Raw genomic sequence first — 15,798 nt, 5'->3', positions numbered from 1 at the left:
AATAACAAGGATTGGTGGGTTGATACGGGGGCTACCCGTTATGTGTGTTTCGACAAGAGCCTTTTCAACACCTTCAAAGAGGTGACTAATGGAGAAAAGGCTTTTATGGGAAACTCCGCCACGGCCGAAATTAAAGGTGAGGGGAACGTGGTTCTAAAAATGACTTCTAGAAAGGAACTCACCTTGTCAAACGTGTTGTATGTTTCAGAAATTCGTAAGAACCTTTTGTCGGGGTGGCAGTTGAACAAATTTGGGTTCAAAATGGTGATTGAGTCGGACAAGGTCGTGTTGACCAAAAATTAGGGGTGCTAAACGGGTCGTGTTCGCGGGTTGGCGGGTTCAACCCGACCCGAACCCGAAAATTTTACACAAACCCGAATCCGACCCGAACCCGAAAATTGTATCATACATAAGAACCCGAACACGACCCGAAGTTTCGTAGGTTGACCCGAACATAACCCATTCAACCCGAATTTTTTTATTTTTTTCTGAAATTAATATATTAAAATTAAAATTTTCTTAAAAAACACAAATGTATATAATAATATCATATTTAAATTATTAAATCTATGTTAATTTCTCTTTTTAAGTTACAATCATTGCATAAAATACACACTCCATTTAATTTATGACATAAAATATATTGTAAAAAATATAATATACTATAAATGTGTTAAACGGGTCAACCCGCCAACCCGACCAGGTTGACCCGAACCCGACCCGTTAACCTAAACGGGTTCGCGGGTTCAACCTGAAACTGACCCGAACCCGTTTAGACTAAACCTAAACCCGCGAATTTCGTGTTAGGTTCGTGTCGGGTTTTCAGGTCGTGTCAGAAATTCACGCCCCTACCAAAAATGGTGTGTATGTTGGTAAGGTTTATGCCCTCAATGGAATGTTTAAACTAAATGTAATTGTCGTGAATGCAATGAAAGAAAACACTACTAGTTCTACTTACTTGATTGAGTCTTCTTATCTCTGGCATGGTAGACTAGGTCATGTTAATTATAATTCCATTCGTCGTTTAATTAAACTTGATTGCATACCAACATTCGATATCGACTCAATTAATAAATGTGAAACTTGCGTAGAAGAAAAACAAACGAAATCGTCATTCAAAAAGGTTAAACGACTCACCGAACCCCTCGAGATGATCCACACTGATGTGTGTGATCTAAAAGCAATTCCTACTCGTGGTGGGAACAAGTACTTCATCACGTTCATTGATGATAGTACTAGGTATTGCTATGTGTACTTACTTAAGAGTAAGGATGGGGCTGTTGACAAGTTTATCTTGTTCAAAGCCGAAGTTGAGAATCAACTAAATCGGAAAATCAAAATCGTAAGGAGCGATCGAGGAGGTGAATATGTTTCACCTTTTATTAACGTATGTGCAAAAAGTGGAATCATCCACGAACTCACGGTTCCTTACTCCCCTCAATCAAATGGCATAGCGGAACGGAAAAATTGTACTTTGAAAGAAATGATGAATGCCATGATGATAAGTTCTGGTGTAAACCAAAACATGTGGGGGGAAGCAATTTTATCGGCAAATTATGTGTTGAACATGATACACAATAAGAAAAAGGATGTAACGCCTTACGAATTATGGACCGGAAAGAAACCACCATATAAATCCTTGAAAGTGTGGGGGTGTTTAGCTAAGGTGGTGGTCACACCACCTAAGTGCCTACTAATAGGACCCAAAATGGTGGATTGTGTATTTATAGGATACACCCGTCCTTATGGTCCTTATCGTTTTCTTGTGCATGATTCTAAGAATCCTGGAATATGCAAAGGCACCATAATGGAATCTAAGGATGCAACATGGTTTGAACATATGTTCCCATGCTTAGATAAAAGTGAACCAAGTTCTTCTAGACCGGTTGAGGAAATTGTTCCCGAGGGTGAAGTTGAAAACGATGAACCTCGAGAACAATCTAATACCGAGGAAGTTGAAATCAGGAAAAGTAAACAACAAAGGACTGAAAAATCCTTTCGCCCTGAGTTTCTTACCTATATGGTAGAAGATGAACCTCAAACGTACCAACAAGCGGTGCATTCCTCAGAAGGACCTCAGTGGAGAGAGGCAATCAAAAGTGAGATAGACTCTATCTTACAAAACCATACTTGGGGAACTAGTGAATCTTCCTCAAGGATGTAAACCACTAGGATATCGATGGATCTTCAAGAAGAAGATGAAACCAGATGGAACCATCGATAAATACAAAGCAAGGTTGGTGATCAAAGGATATAAACAACGAGAAGGTTTAGATTACTTTGATACATATTCGCCAGTTACGCGAATAACATCCATCAGGTTGGTGCTTGCCATTGCCGCCATTAGAAATTTGGAAGTTCACCAAATGGATGTGAAAACAGCTTTCTTGAATGGAATTCTAGAAGAAGAAATCTACATGGAGCAACCCGAAGGCTTCACAGCTATTGGGCAAGAAAAGAAAGTGTATAAACTTGTAAAATCCTTGTATGGATTGAAACAAGCTCCAAAACAATGGCACCAAAAGTTAGATCATGTCATGCTTGATGTTGGGTTCAAAATCAATAAATGTGACAAGTGTGTGTATGTGAAGGACACATCTGATGATATGTCATTTTGTGTCTATATGTAGATGATATGCTCATTGCTGGAAGTGATGACAAAATCATAAAATCTACAAAGAACATGCTAAAAGCAAGATTTGACATGAAAGACATGGGTCTAGCGGATGTGATTTTGGGGGTCAAAATCACGCGAACCCAAAGTGGACTTGTTTTAAGTCAATCCCACTATGTGGGCAAAATTCTTGAGAAGTTCAATACAAATGACTCTAATGAAGCTAGAACTCCACTTGACACAAGTCAACATCTAGCCAAGAATAGAGGTGAACCCGTAAACCAGTTGGAATACTCAAGAATTATTGGTAGCTTGATGTATCTTATGAGTTGTACTAGACCAGACATAGCATATGTTGTGAGCAAGCTAAGTAGATACACGAGCAATCCAAGTTCAATGCATTGGAACAGTATCACTCGGTTGCTTCGCTAGTTAAGATACACTCGGGAATACGGGTTGCATTATAACAGATATCCAGCGGTTATAGAAGGACACTGCGATGCAAATTGGATATCTGACACGAATGATTCCAGAGCAACAAGTGGGTATGTATTCACACTTGGAGGTGCTGCTATATTGTGGAAATCGTCGAAACAAACGATTATTGCTAGATCCACGATGGAATCAGAGTTCATCGCTTTAGATAAAGCAGGTGAAGAGGCAGAATGGCTACGTCAATTTGTTGAGGATATACCAAGATGGCCTAAGCCGGCATCGGCCATTTGTATACATTGTGATAGCCAATCGACACTTGGCAGAGCTCGTAGCACAATGTATAACGGTAGGAACAGACATATCAGACGTAGACACAATACGATACGACAACTAATCTTTACAGGAATTATTACTGTTGACTACGTGAGGTCAAAGGATAATATTGCGGATCCGCTAACAAAAGGCCTAAGTATAGAGTTAGTACAGAAGGCGTCCATGGGAATGGGACTGAAGCCCTTGAAAATATAAGTTCATATGATGGAAACCTAACTCAGTAGACTGGAGATCCCATGAGCTGAGTTCAATAGGAAAACCTAATTGTATGCATTAGTAAGGTCACTGTGTGGGGATAACCCTACGTATATATATAAGGGAGTTTATTGCAAAGCTTAGTAAACTTCCTAGTCCATTCCTAAAAGTGACAAGTGTGAGGCTAAGCCTATGGCTTTTAATGATTTGACTAAAATAGTGAATCACCTATGTGAGAGAGAAGTGGGGTCGCTTCGAAGGGTATTGTTGGGGCACAATACCTAATGGCTCTCGCAGAACCAGGCATCATGTTCATGACCATAACGAACATAACTATGAGGACTTGACTTTGTCAGGGAGAGTCTTGTGTGAAGTGCATTGTCGTCTACACAAACGGCAGACGAGTTCAAAGACATCGAGTTCTACTCAGAGCTAGTAGGCTAAGTGCATTTCACGAGCGAAGGTTCAAAGGGTAACACCTACCTATCGTATGCAAAACTCAACTGCTGAAATGTAATAAGGAATTATGTTGTTTCTGAGATCGACCTCCATTCATGTGGGGGGATTGTTGGAAGTTTAGTGTGAATGAAAGTCTCAAGTTGGTAATTCACCTTGTCCCACATTGGTGTGGGAACAAAAAGATATGCTATTTATAAGGTGAAACCTTAATGAAGCCTTTGAAGTCTTATGACATGTTTTACCACAAGTCCTATCCGCGCACGCGCAGGGGGGGTTGCAAAAAATCAAATCGGAATTAGTTGAACTCGCGTATGCCCGCACATCCTGCGGACACAAATGCAGCTCCGAAAACCCGGGCTCGCGGGAGACAGTTTTTGCACTCGAGACTGACTAATTGTTTTTATTAATTAGTCTTTAAAACTAAAACGGTTGGTCTTATTAATGGGTTTTTAACTGAAATGATTTTCAGTTTTAATGAGAATCATTATATTATTCAGTTTCGAAACCGCTGAGCCATTATGTGAGTTAATTCTCTGCAATGATGAGGCATAAGTTTCGAAACCGATTAGCCTTTAATTCTCTGCAATGATGAGGCCAGAATCAGTTATGATCTGTGCCTATAAAACCCAAGGCGCACAACCTGTTTAGATACACCTCAACAACTTCTCCTCTCTCAATCTCAGTTTCTGCAACACAGCTTCTTTTCGTTTTAGGCAAGTGCTCAAGTCCGGCAGTGCGCGGTGCTGCTTAGAACCGACGTACCCTGGGAACAGACAACGAATCTGTTTAAGGGAATTGTGTCAAACACAAGCCCGGTTCACTCGTTTACTGTTTCTTCAATTTTATTACATTCTGTCCAGTTTCTATTCAATTCTTTTATACAGGTTTTCTAACAATACAATCATTAAGACAAAAATCAATAACTCCTTTGAGCATCATGGCATGACTCATTTAAACACCATGACTTTGCTGGTTGATGCACAATGGGTTATAAACTAATACCATTGCAAGGTATGGGACTTGTCCCACATCAGTTTTATAGGCAACTGATGTGGGGTTTATATACCAAATGGGCTCTCAGACGCACCAGACTAGTCTTTTGGGTCTTTTATACTGGTGCGTCAAAACCTACTACAATTGTGTTTGTGTCCAACTTCTTAGATTTTATCACCATCGTAATTCGTTTTGATATACATGTTTATAACAATGTGTTTAATCCATTAAAGTGGTGTGTCTAGCCCATTACAATGGCCCATGTAATTTTGCATGGTTGATTCATTGTTGTAATAAGTTTTGATGCACATGTATACAACGATGCATTCAACTTTACATGTTGTAATCAGTTTTGAGACATATGCAAATCATTTTTGTCATCATATACCTTGATTATTAGCTTTGGCACTCGGATATAAACAAATAAGTTCTACATACTACAATTCTAAAATACAAACTTAACTTGATACAACAATTTGTGTTAATTCTATCAAAACCAAGAACACAAAGACACAATGTGCAAATCTAAATAATATATCGAGTAAATTGCTATTTTAGTCTCTGAGTTTTTGTCCAAATTGTCATTTTAGTCCAAATAGTTTTTTTTTCTACTCTGGGTCCCCACGATTTTCATTTTTCTTGTCATTTTAATCACATTGCCTAACTTAGTCTAAAAACCAGGTTATAATCAGGGGTATTTTTGGCATTAAATTATTATGAGGTTTATAAATTATGTTGTAAACTACCCCTGGTTATCAATACACGACAGTTATGCCAAAAATACCCCTGGTTATAACCAGATTTTTAGACTGAGTTAGGTAATGTGATCAAAATGACAAGAAAATAGAAAAGTCAGGGACCCAGAGGAGAAAAAAACAATTTCGACTAAAATGACAATTTGGGCCAAACCTCAGGGACTAAAATGACAATTTACTCTAATATATCAATTCATTCTATTTCTCGTCGATGTTTACATAAAATGAGAAAAACGACATATTAAGAAAAATAATCTCATAACCCGGACTCATCATAAATCAAAAATCTTGGAATAGCATCATAATTAAATTAAATTATCAACGTCTATCTTGGAAAAGGATCATAGTTAAATTATCAACGTCTAGAGAAGGCTGTCATCTCCGACTCCATCAAGATGATAAGAAATGATGTCATCATCGTGGAGAGAAAGTATTGTGATGTAAGAAAAATAAAAGAGATCGGGTTATTTTTTTATATTAATATTTGTCACATGTTTTAAGGGGTGACTAGGGTCAGAAACGAACCACACGGACCGAACAGGAACTGAGAGAGTGGAAATGTAAAAACCGAAAACCGGACCGATAGAAAGTGGGCCGGTCTTGGGTTGGGGGGGGGGGGGGGGGGTAATTGGTTTGGCCATGAACCCACCAAAATCTAACAATCCGAAACAAAATGGTTTTATATCATCACTTAGGGGCATTACCCAGAACCGGACCGGAACTGATTAGCTCAACATTCAGGAACTAAGAACCGAACCACCATCACAACAGGGGTGCGTAGATCCTCCCGCCACAAAATCTTGTTAGTTTTTTATGCATAAGTCCTAACAATTTTTTTAAGAAAAACCATTAATAGGATTCTTAGTTGTAGTCGGTAGAGAATGATCCTCCGACAAAGAAGCCCTGGTTCTGCCACTGAATGATAGTCGGACGAAACTAATCATTTTAAAGGCTCTATTATCAACATGCTCAACATAAGTAAACACCAAGTTTTCTCTACAGAAGACTTCACCTCTTATGTCTTAAGTAGCCATAAAAAACCATAGGCCCATTTGCCCACACCATCATAAATTTCATAAATATGATTGTTAGTGGGAACTTTTTTCTTTTTTTTGCTTTGATGATTTTAATTGTTCTAAAATCTTTTAGTCTAGATGGAATGTTTTGTTGCTTATAGTAATAGAATATCCAAGCCATGGAGAAAAATAGTAAAAGTTTTAACATAACATGCTTAGTTGGACTTTTAAGGTCGAACATAGCCTATCATTTCCTCGAGACTAACAGCACTATTTGTGTCTACATCAATGGCATGAAATTGATCATTGAGATCCTATTGATGTTGATGAACACCTAGCCGAAACCTATGCAAGAATATAAAGTTTAGAACAATATTTTTTTTTATTTCTTCCATAATAAAAGATAAATACTTACCCGCAGGGCGAACTCTCAAAGGTTAGATATAGGACTTAATACAAACTTACACACTGAACAACCAATGTTGTTGTTTAGGTGCAACAATTGCTACTCTCGAGTTTGAAGGTCTAAGTATTATATCCATATTATCGACTTTTATTAGCTCCAGGATGAAGATTGCGCAAACTTATTAACAAACGTTATAGAATTAATTACACAAATGTTCCTGTGGTACGTCCATATTCGTGTCCGATCATTTTTTCCAAAAAAAAAAAAAAAAAAAAAAAAAAAAAAAAAAAAAAAACTAATATAGTCCCGACTGTTAGCACTCAGTAATATGTCTGGTTCTCTACACGGTGTGCATGGGTTGATGTTACCCTCCAACTGAATCATAACTAACGTTGCGTTCCCGAGTTTACTTAATGAAAGAAAAGAAAGGAAGCGGAAGGAAAGAAAAACTTGGTTGTGTTCCAGAGATTTTTTTTTGGAGAGAAGCGGACGGAAAGAAAAAAGCGTTGGTAATTGGAAACTTCAAGCCGATCAGTATGGTCACAATTGTCTTGGTCAATCGGTTACTTCCATGTATTTGATTTTGGTGAACTGGTTAACTAACTCCACTGGTTACTTTCCACCCGCTAACCGTCAATGAACAATCGAAACAAGGTCCAACCGGAAATAAACATGAGTTATTAGTAAAAAGAACAAAATGTGTTTCTAGTTAATTAATAGTAGGAACCATATTGTAACTTTTGAAAAGAAATAATCAAACCTAAAATATGAAAATACAATCAGCTCAACATTATATATTAATTTAAAAATATGTAAAGAGAACTATACAAACATACAAATAGATTACAACAACACAACCAATGTTCTTCTAGTTAAAGTTTATGAAGATAACGATATACATACCTTGATAAATACGATTGCAAGGAACAATTCAAACTACCCGAACCTCTTTTGACTTTTCTTGACCGATTCGATTGAAATGTGGATTGCATATTTATGCGGGGTTAATCATGCTTGCAGTTCTTAACAGCCTTCGGAACTCTGACAAGCTAATCTTACCATCTTTGTCGATGTCAGCTTCTTCCAGAAGCGGATCTATCGAACCCTTCAAGCCCGTATGCTGCAAAAGCCAATCAAAAGATGAAAAACCAGTCCTTTAACGACAAAAGTCAAAAAAAAGTCAACGGCTTACCACTCTGAGTTCTTCAGGAGTTATATATCCATCTCTATCGACATCAAATTTCTCAAAAGCAGCCTGTGATAAACGTTGCCATTTTTCAGAGTTGTGTTCCTCCAACTGATGAACATGAAGAGTAGCTGCAACAAACTCCGAGAAATCAACGAGCCCGTCTGTGTTACTATCTATCTGCATCACAAAAATATAACCCTTCAAGATCCTGACAAAGGTATGAAACTTATCATTTAAAACCGTTGTTGTAAGAATCGCTAGGCGCTAGTCGGCCGGTGGGGTACCGACTAGCGATTAATTGGATTGTAATTTTATATGTAAGTTTCAGTTTTATATGTATATACACACATTTTTATAGGTATTTTTTTAAGTACACATGTTTTAACATTTTTTTCGACCCATATTTCCAAAATGTATATACACACATTTTTATATGTATTTTTTTAAGTACACATGTTTTAACATTTTTTTCGACCCATACTTTCAAATAGATAGGATTAATTGCCGGAATTTACAGGTTTTGGTCAAGAATCTTGTCGGAGTCGCTAGACTGCCGCCGATTTTTGGCCAGTTAGGACAGGATTTGACCATTATTGACCGCCTACTGATCAATTGACCGATTAGATAAAATTACTCAGTGAACCTTTAACTATCGATTAATTGACCATGTTTAAAACTGATTATTTGACCCGTGAATCATATAATCAAACGCGAAATCTTTTTATCTAAACAATAAAAACCAATTACCGCGACTTCAAGTCACAATAATAAGATGATCAGTAAAAAAATCGCAAATGCAAACACCCGTTTATAAAGACACGGGCTTACTGCTTCTAGAATTTCTGAAACGCGTGATTCTTTTATCTTCCAAGGAAGGTCTTTAGCAAGGGCCTGCGGTAAAAACAAGCTAATTTAAATATAAAAGAGTACAAAGTGCAATTATAATGTTTCGTTTGACTTTTGGAGTCAAACCTACCTCTTTCATTTCCTCAAGACTAATAGCACCACTTTTATCTACATCAATTGCATCAAATTGATCTTTGAGATCCGATAGCTCCTCTTCATCAAGCGTGCTAGCCAACGCCTATGCATGAATATTGAGTCTTAGAAGAAACGATTTGGGGTCGCTTTTATAATATGAGATAAATACTTACCCGTAAAGCAAACTGTTTTAGCCGACTGAATTTCACAAATTCACGCATGTTGGATAGAACAGAAATGTCGAGAGGAATTTCAGAAGCGTTTCCGCCTTCTCTAACCCATGGGTGTGCTATAAAGATTATTAACATGAGAGAGGTGTTTAAAAATGTGAGTATCAAAAATGATTTACGTGGGTATTGTCGTATTGAAATATGATCAAAAGTGGCAATAAATTCGTAACCAGAACATAATGTTTGGATGTGCTTACGCTATTTAAACTTGTAATAATCGGATAATTAGATGTTTCGAGTGTTTGACAAATTCTTATCATTTGAACAATTAGCATGTAAAATGATTAACAATACATTTTCGTTAAAAAGGAGCAACGTGTTATAAAAACTGGAGTAAAAATGTAAAATTGTCTCAAGTTATGTAAAAAGGCGGTATGAAGGGAATTTTATTTTAACTTTAAATGATTAGTTTTGTTAAAGCTGGTATGAATCTGATTATCAAAATGATTATCTGAACCCCTAAATAATAAAATAATAAGAGACATCACTTCCTAAACACAAAATTCCAAGGCAAAAGATCAAATACAAATAATCTTAACATACTAAACATACAAATTGAAAGAAAACCCAAAAAGACAAGGTGGCATTTTTGTAATTACCACCAACTATCAAAGTTACAACCAAAAATAGGGGTGAGCAAGTTTAGGTCCGGACCGAAAATAACCGAGAACCGAACCGAAAATATACCTAACCCGACCCGAACCCAAGCACCTAGGTATTTAGATCGGTTCCAATTTTTCATATAAAATAGGGTCGGGTCGGGTCGGTTCTCGGTTCTTTACATGGTAAAACCCGACTTGTACCTATGGACCGGAACCGACCCTATATTTAGGGTAGTGAATCGGTTCTTTATTTTATGTTTGATCGGTTGTCGGGTAGGGTCGGGTTTTTCCTTTTGCTCACCCCTAACCAAAAATACCTAAAAAAACACAAATTTTTTTTTTAACATTTTTTTTTTTAAATTTTTTAGGTTTTTGGGGGTGGGGGGTGAGGGGTAGGTTTTTTTTAGGTTTTTGGGGGGTGGGGGGTTTAGGTTTTTTTTGGGGGTGGGGGGAGTGGTTAGGTTTTTTTAGGTATATTTGTAGAGTAACTTTGATAGTTATTGATAATTACAAAAATGCCACCTTGTCTTTTTGAGTTTTCCTTCAATTTGTATGTTTAGTATGTTAAGATTATTTGTACAAGAACTTTACCCAAATTCCAAACATAAAAAAAAATCAGAGATAAAAAAGGAAGATTTCGTTGCACCAACGGTCTTTGGGTTATACACAATCTTTTGGTTTGACTCAAAACCAACAAATTTCTAGATATAAATTAGAGTGAATTGCAAGTTTTATCCTTTATCTTTAGACCATTTTGCAAGTTTTGTCCTTTATGTTTAAATTTGACGAGTTTTGTCCTTTATGTTTGAAAATCAAGCACGTTTTACCCTTTGGGCCTTAAAAATCAAGCACGTTTTGTCCTTTATGTTTAAAAATCAAGCACGTTTTGTCCTTTATGTTTAAAAAATCAAGCACGTTTTGTCCTTAAAAATCAAGCACGTTTTGCCCCAAAGGGTAAAACGTGCTTGATTTTCAAACATAAAGGACAAAACTCGTCAAATTTAAACATAAAGGACAAAACTTGCAAAATGGCCTAAAGATAAAGGACAAAACTTGCAATTCACTCTATAAATTATGGAAAATCACGAAAATAATCACTTCCGGGAACAATCACTTATTTAGCTATGAGATATTCAACTCATAGTCGCGTATCTACTTTTATTCGCGTATAAGACTTTGTTCCATCAAGAATGACTTAATCTAATGTGATATGTGACACCATAACATGTAGAGATTTGTGCATGTATTCTTATTCACGTATATATTATTATTAGCGTATAGAACATAAATATTTAGAGAATTAGGAGAATAAAAGTAGATATGCAACCACAGACTCGTGTAGTCATGGGCTCATGGCTATACACGTAAAATTGTTCTAACATGACCATAGAGGTATAAAACTCCAAAAAACGACTACTCCCGTGAGTTTGTCTACATTAAAAAGAAAAAGAAAAAGAAACGTACATAGGGCTTGAGCAGCTGTCAGTCTTGATCGTGGATCTTTCACAAGCAATTTCTTTACAAAATCTTTGGCACTTGGACTTATGTTAGGCCATGGTTTGCGCTTAAAATCCGGTTTGTTTCTTAACACCTATCAATTCATAGCAATCTTGTAAAAGATACCATTGCATATATCACCAATTTTAGATACATTTTTTATTAATAAAAGATACCTCTTTAAAAATTCCATTTTCGGTCTTATCCCAAAAGGGGCGACGTCCGCATAATAAAATGTATGTGATAACGCCTATGCTCCAAGCATCTGATTCGGGACCCGATTTACGCTTCAATACCTCGGGGGCAACGTAGTATGCACTACCAACAATATCCGTAAACTTCTTTCCTGCCAATAATTAAAAGAATTTTGTACCAAAGTTAAAAATACATCCATATAATGAATATGCTAAAATTAAGAGTAAAATGTCATTTTCGTCCCTAAGGTTTGGCGGGTTTTGCGACTTTCATCCAAAGGTTTGTTTTTCTGCAATTGGATCCAAAAGGTTTGAAATCTTGCCATTTTCATCTGGCTTGTTAACTCCATCCATTTTTCTCTGTTAAGTCAGGGGCATTTCCATCTTTTTACCTGCTTTTTTTTGTTTTAAAACACTTGTACATTATGCTAAATGTTTGAACATAAAGTGTAAAAAACCAAATTGCCCTTTAAGTTAACAAAAAAGACGAAAATACCCCTAACTTAGCGGAGAAATGGATGGAGTTAATGAGCCGGATGAAATGGTAAGAGTCCAAACCTTTTGGATCCAAATGCGGAAAAATAAACCTTTGGAAGAAAGTCGCAAAACTGGCCAAACCTCAGGGACGAAAATGGCATTTTACTCTAAAATTAAATACAGAACAAGACATGACACTAACCTGGTTTAATAAAGTCCGATAGACCAAAATCGACAGCCTTTAAATGTGAATCATCTTTTCGGGACTTGAAAAGAAAATTCTACATAATTAAAATACGAGACAGGGTTAGCATCATCCTAGGAACATCCAATATATGTGCAACGGTCCGTAGTATGTGTTTTCTTACCTCTGGTTTCATGTCACGGTGTACCAACCCGTGTAAATGGCATTCTGCAGCAACTTTAAGCATTTGCCTTACAACGAACGCTGCATCTTTCTCTGAGTAACGACTATCTTTCCTGGATAAAAGAAACTAATTCTAAGTCGTAAAATCATACTTGCAAAATGAGGCGTGTTTGACTCTTGTGGTCAAATGGATTAGCATTCAGCTTCAAGATTAATTAAAAAAAAAAGTCAACACCTATCAGTAAGTTAGAAGTTCTTACTTCCCTAAAATCCGGTCCAATAACTCGCCACCCTCACATAACCTGGAAAGGGTAACCATAAAGTTAAGAACTTTATAACTGTAATCAATCACTGAACAAAAAACAAGTGATCCTGTTATTCAACATACTCCATAACTATGTACACATAGGAACTATCTTCGTATGCATTATGAAACTGAACCACATTTTCGTGACCGCTTAGAGCTTGCAATATTTTGACTTCTCTTTTAACATCTTCCACAGCAACAAGAGATTTCATCTGTTGAAAACATCAAAGAAAAACGTCACACGACTCTTACGTTCATACAACTGTATCAATTTTATCGGTGACATCAAACATTATCGTGTTACCGTAATAACAAATAATACAACTGAAACATATGTGATTGTTGAGGTATCCAACTCGAGCACCGATATGAAGTGTGATTCGACCAATTGGTCAACTGTTGCATATTTCAATTATTTAAGTTATAAAATCTGATCGGGAATCTGGATCATTTGTTAACTCATCACATGATCTTTCTGATATTCAAATTTAAGCATAATTATTAATCTTGATGACACTAAACTAGAAAGAAACAAAGAATCAAGAATTACTGCAAAACCCTAAAATGGATCAAAACCAAATTTAAATATGTAAACTAACCCCCACATCTAGACAAGATACAACTGAAATCATCAAACAAAATGACAAAAATATACCTTATTTTTATCAATTTTCTTGACAGCAACACGATCTCCATTAACTTTATTTATAGCAACATATGTATACCCAAATTGACCATGACCCAACAATTTTCCAATCGAATAATCCCCATCAAAATCCTTAAGATACCCAAAATCTGTTCTTTTTCCACAAGAAATCACTTCATTTCTTGAACTCATCTTTTCTTTCCTCTTGTTCTTATCAGTTTCCTGATGTGTAGTCTTCTGTTTTTGTTTGTGGGGATTAGCATTAGACCCATTTTCATGATTATGCTTCCGGCGGTTGTCGGTGGTGCTGCTGTTGGAACCGCTGATCTTGGTGGTTGACAAACAAGAACCCATTTTTGTACCTTTGACTGGAATAAAAATCAAATCTTTGACATGGGTTTTGCAAGATTTAACATAAAGTTCAAATCTTTGACAGGGGTTTTGCAAGATTTAACATGAAACTCATTCCAAACAGTTGGGATGTTGAATAAAAATCAAATCTTTGACAAGGGTTTTGCAAGATTTAACATGAAACTCATTTCAACACTTGGGTTATTTAATAGAGTGAGAAAAGGTGAAAGTCAAGAAAATCAGGAAAATGTGAAGTAAACGTGGAGGGGGGTAATGCGATGATGATGGTGGATGATGGTGGTCTATGTACATTTTTTTTCTCTCAAGAAGAAGAGGAATTGAGGACCCCATGTTGATGTGGTCCATAAATTTGTTATAAATTTAGCTTTTTTTGATTCAATGTATATAGTTAGTTAAATATTGAATTTAATTATGAGAGTTAATAATCCCAGAATCTTACTCTATATGGACTCTATAAGGTTATATGATCATATACATCTTGAATTTTCAGTTTTGTTTCTTCTTTTTTTCCTTGATTGTTTTTAGCGTATATGGGACGTATAATACGTCCGTAAACGAAACGTATACTTGCTGTGTACGGATCGTATAAGGGACATATAATACGTGCGTATACAAAACGTATACGACCATTGTACGGACCGTATATGAGGGGTATAACACGGATCGTATACGAGACGTATAATACGTGCGTATACGAAACGTATAAGAGTTTTGTACAGATCGTATACACCTCGTATAATACGTGAACATTAATCGTATAATCCTTACCGACCTGTGATTGTTATCGTTTACAGACAATATGGCTAAGTCATCAACGGCTGGACGAGGTCAGGAGGAGGAGGTTGTGGATGATTTTAAGAAGATGGCGCGGTTTGTTTGTGGGATCCCCCGAGGTACGGTTGCCCACAAGTATCTGGGTAGATTACAAGAGATGGAGCTGTATGCGCCCCGAACCATTGATATAGGTATTTTAACCGAGATTGGATCGATCGGTCGGGTCCGGAGTTCATGTCAGCTACCTCCGCGTGGGCCCGTTTATTTGAGGTCGACCGAGAGCGGGCCCATAGGGAGATTACATTAGAGTTTTTATGTACGTTTATGTTTTCCGACACCCAGAGTAGGGGTTTACAACATTTTTTGGATACCCCCACGGTGTCGTTTGCTCTTTGTGGGGAGCCTCGCCGGGTGACGCTCCCCTAGTTTCCTGTTGCCTCGGATCTGTACTCACCGGATGAGCCACTATCCCAGGCATTTTTAGATGCGCAGACCACCACGTCCTGTGACGTGTTGTTGCCCTAGTGGCGCACTATTCGTACCGGGGAGTTCGCGGCACTGCGTTCACGATCCCCAAAGGCGCGGGTGTCGCGCATTTACGACCCGTTGCATCAATACCTACATCGGTGTATCGCTGTGACGATTGCGGGTCGTTACAATAATAGGGAGTGGGTCACCCAAAATGACATGTCCTTCTTGCACGACCTACTTACCGGGGGGGGCAACTTGGCATACAAGTTGGCCACATACTTCGCTGAGTACGCTTTTAAGCGTACCTCGAGCCACATTAGCTGTGGCGGCTTCCTCACCCGTATAGCAAAGCACTGGTGGTGCCTCTTGTCCCCGCAGGTGGCTCTGGATATGACCATCACACGTCAGGCTGATCCGGGAGGTAGGGCCACAACAGTCTCGATGGGGATTGCTACGAGGTGCCATCGGACAAGGTCCAGGTTATT

The 15,798-nt window shown here is 37.5% G+C and overlaps 1 protein-coding gene across 1 annotated transcript; it reads right to left on the bottom strand.

Annotated features, from left to right (window-relative positions):
- Positions 1-7,974: 7,974 nt before the first annotated feature.
- LOC110899462 (calcium-dependent protein kinase 28) lies at positions 7,975-14,365 on the bottom strand. The gene is made up of 12 exons (XM_022146357.2): positions 13,706-14,365; positions 13,132-13,262; positions 13,004-13,045; positions 12,745-12,856; positions 12,579-12,657; positions 11,882-12,051; positions 11,673-11,799; positions 9,550-9,665; positions 9,372-9,479; positions 9,224-9,286; positions 8,399-8,572; positions 7,975-8,326 (listed from the first exon to the last, which is right to left on the bottom strand). The coding sequence occupies exons 1-12, from the start codon at positions 14,048-14,050 to the stop codon at positions 8,201-8,203; spliced, it is 1,593 nt and encodes a 530-aa protein (XP_022002049.1). The 5' UTR covers positions 14,051-14,365; the 3' UTR covers positions 7,975-8,200.
- Between the last annotated feature and the right edge of the window lie 1,433 nt (positions 14,366-15,798).

This window comes from Helianthus annuus, chromosome 7 (assembly GCF_002127325.2).
Source record: "Helianthus annuus cultivar XRQ/B chromosome 7, HanXRQr2.0-SUNRISE, whole genome shotgun sequence".
Classification (NCBI taxonomy): Eukaryota; Viridiplantae; Streptophyta; class Magnoliopsida; order Asterales; family Asteraceae; genus Helianthus; species Helianthus annuus.
This window is presented reverse-complemented; position numbering and strand designations above follow the sequence as displayed.